Source organism: Trypanosoma equiperdum (assembly GCF_001457755.1).
Source record: "Trypanosoma equiperdum strain OVI genome assembly, contig: ctg_1655, whole genome shotgun sequence".
Lineage (NCBI taxonomy): Eukaryota > Euglenozoa > Kinetoplastea > Trypanosomatida > Trypanosomatidae > Trypanosoma > Trypanosoma equiperdum.
In genome coordinates this window covers 69,386-72,933 of record NW_027123677.1, presented here as the reverse complement: position 1 = coordinate 72,933, position 3,548 = coordinate 69,386, and the positions used below count along the sequence as shown (strand labels likewise).

At 50.1% G+C, this 3,548-nt stretch overlaps 1 protein-coding gene and 1 pseudogene across 2 annotated transcripts; both read right to left on the bottom strand.

Moving 5' to 3' along the window:
- Window positions 1-677: 677 nt before the first annotated feature.
- Window positions 678-1,724, bottom strand: TEOVI_000502700:pseudogene (annotated as a pseudogene). Its single transcript has one exon. A coding segment is annotated over exon 1 (1,047 nt).
- Window positions 1,725-2,171: 447 nt separating this feature from the next.
- On the bottom strand, window positions 2,172-3,248 carry TEOVI_000502600 (uncharacterized protein; the record flags this gene model as incomplete). Its single annotated transcript, XM_067222577.1, has 1 exon — window positions 2,172-3,248. The coding sequence occupies one exon, from the start codon at window positions 3,246-3,248 to the stop codon at window positions 2,172-2,174; it is 1,077 nt and encodes a 358-aa protein (XP_067078678.1).
- Between the last annotated feature and the right edge of the window lie 300 nt (window positions 3,249-3,548).

The following is a 3,548-nucleotide window of genomic DNA, read 5'->3' as shown; positions in this document are numbered from 1 at the left end:
GCGACCATCAATTCCTTCACGCGGCGGTATTTGTACGGGTGGCGGAACTCCACGCGCGCCAGCGGAGCACCGCGGCCGGGCTCGTGTTCGATGGCCTTCACAACACCGCGCATGAAACCGTGACGCTCGGCGTAGTCGAGAATGCGCAGCTTCGCGGGTCCGAGCCGCTTGTGGCCATGCACCTGGTACACAGAGCCGTTGCCCTTACGGCAGGTAAGCACTGTCTTCCCCATTGTTTGCACGCAGAGTAGCACACTTAGGGTTCAGAAAAACAATGGGAGTGAGAGAACGCAAAGAAAACGGAAAGGAGAACAGGAGATTAAGGAACAAGCTTAAGGATTGGAAGCGCAGCACATCATCTCGCCAACAAAGATAGCGAGTTGGCAGGGAATTAGCAAAAGGGTTCGAGTACGACAAGTGTGAACAAAAACGACAGGAAAGCAAAGATAAGTAGAGAATGAGGCAACACGTAAACGCCGAGGCATCGACTTTGCAAACTTGGGCGCTCACATTCGGTATCAACGTCACCATCAAACAGTAATATCGACTCATTTGTATTGGAGTGAACAAAAATAGCGCAGGCCCAGCAGCAGCTGCTTCTATCGAAGTGATTATGCACATATTTGATGAATTAGGCTACTTAGAGAAATATCAATTTACCGCGCATTTCATTACCGCTAGGTAACCGGTTGGGATGCTCCAGAAGACTCCTCGTCTCCAAACGACACGAGCGAACAAACGTCGGGGTCATCCTCATTAAAGATGTGACCCACGCAATCACTCGTAGTGACTTCAATAAGGGGGAATATTAATGACGAGTTTGCGTCTTTGATATCGCCCGTGAATTGGCTAAAACTGTCGGGAGAATGAATATAAAACCCAAGCAGCACTGATGTGCTACAGCTGGTCAGCGGCAACGTGTACCATTCACCTGAGATCTTCCCTTGAGTATCGGAACACGTAAAAGCGCTTTGCGCATAATGAGGATCTAAGACAATGAGATTTCCCCCCTGATAGCCCATGAAAAAGAAAGCAGAGCCTTCTTTCCCTCCAACTGCACCCACAGTGCTTTCCATTCGAAGGCAACGCTTCAGCAACTTGGCGTACCCCTCAGAAATATGATGAGGTCCCAGCATCACGGGTATAAGCAACAGCACGTGTTTGGAAAGGAGGAGTATCTTCCTCACCTCATCTTCCATCACTTGTCGGTCACGAAGAACAAGCACGTCCGGGCCTTGGCCACCATTGCTAAGATAATCCTCCATTAGGGCCCCCATAACTACCGCCACGTGGGTGGGACCAAACCAGCTACCACAAGGGGCGCCGTGCTGTACTCCCTTATTTGTTATGGCATGTATACCAAAGGGTGCCGAAGGATCATCATGGAAAAGGTGCTGAGTTGCTTGCTTTAGGGAAGGAACAATACTATCCTCAAATGAAGCACCGCCACCGTTCTTGTAACGCATTAAAGCGTGGGCGAGCATCATTTGACCCGCACGAATCGTGCACCCCCACCCGATATCGGTTGTTGAACCGTTCCTCAGTGGTTCAAACTGGCAACGATAAGAAAAATACAGTAGCTTGCAGGCCGCTAACTTTACCATTTCCGCGGTTCCACCTCCACAGTACGTACCTGAACCAACGACGTATGCATCTTCTTCCTCTACCACATCCCGACTTCTACAACGAATCATACACACTATATTGTACACGAAACCAATCATCTCACCAAGGGCCGGCACCAGCTCTTAGCTTTGCGACGCAGTACTTCCATTAAACCCCCCCACGCTGCTTGCGCGTCAGAACAGTACAGCTAGATGTGAAATGTCAAAGGAATGATGAAGAATGAAATGTACGTGACAAGGTTGCAAACAACTACCCCAAGAGGTAAAAATACGAGGGTTGTGTGACGCCGCTTCAAAATAACCTAGAGGCACACCATGATCAAGTTGGGTTCACAACGCTTGAGATTAAGCAGATGAAAAATTTATTTAGGGGAGTGTGAACCGAGAGAAAAGAGTAACCGATAAAAACAGAGTTGTCGCAGAGAGTAGAAGCAAGCGGAGTGACTGCTGCACCGCCTTCCTCAAAAAAAAATAATAATGGAATGGAATGGAAGGATAATTTTTGCCGCGTCAGAACAGACACAGGCGATTTTATTTTTTTCCGACTTATGCAACATTGCACGTCGTCACAAATCCCATAGTGTCGCCAACAACGAGTCGGCTGCCACCAATAACAACACCGCAGTTCACGGAGGCCATTTGGCCCGTCGCCTCCCGCACACTTCCACTCGTATCCAGAGGGGGCGGATCGCCCTCTTCAACATCACCCACACTCTCTTCCATCTCCAGCTCTAAGAGTGGAAGTACATCCCAAGCGGATACCTCACCGCAAACCGAGCACGTCACCAAACGAGGTCGTGGGGTTCCCGTCCACCCGATCACCGACAAATTATTGTGAGCGTGTCCGGGAGAGGCGAAAATTTCCATTATGGAGTCACCGTCCTCAGTGGCCGTGGCAATGGAATACATCCCGTTTGCCCGACCAATCGCCACGTAGCTTTCCATAAAAGAACAGGTCGTCAGAAGCGGTGGGTTTATCACCTCTCCACTCGACGGAACCAGCCAGTCGTCACCCAATAAGTTAAATTCTCCCTCCTGACGATTCGGTGAGGAAAAAATAGCACCCCCACCATCCATTCCAATGGCACAGAGCAACGGCGCAACGTCCTGCTGCTGTCTCTTAACAAACCCAAGACCACAACACCAGTTCGAGAGCGAACCAAACGAAGGCGCATCAATAGTTTGTCCTCCACCCGAAAAACATGCCGGAAGGTGCGCAGTCGGGGAGCACTCGAGCAGACTAAATGGCGTTATGGCACCATCCTCGTCAACCACAAGTGTCGTGGTCTCACGTTGTGGGTGGGTGCCCCCCAAAAATGTGGCGAGCTCACACGTGTGCCTATACGAACAAAGTTTTGCGTGCCGGCGTAAGTCGTAGCTGGTAATCCACTCACCCGCCAGAACAAGTGCCATGTGCACATCTGCCGCCAGAAGTAACTCTGTCGCATCCCCCTCAGCTGCTACCGTGGGTCCGGCCTCAACACGAGCGTAATCCTTCTGCTTCAAACGCGTGTCCCAGAGAGTCACGGCGCCTACGGTGTCGAGCGACCCAAAAGTAGTTGGGCATGTTGAGGAGGCGGCAATTGACATCACGGCGTGTCTGCCACGCCCAACCACCTCCATCAGCTCTGCCTCCGGTGACGTACTGCGTGGACAAAGAGTTCACAAAAGAAGTTGATGGTTAAGACAAGCACAAGCGATGACAAAGTTGGAAATATAGATAGATCAAAAACGGTAACAGCAATAGTAAAGGGTATTTCAAAGAAATCGCAAGTGATCCCGAGTCTGGGTGCGAAAGGAAAAAAAAATGCTAAGCCACTTGGAGAATGAGGAAGAGCAGATTTTGTACACGATGTGTTGTGCCGACAATTTGCAAAGTAAATGGTAACCACCCACCAGATAATGGAGTTTAAAAGAGAGAAA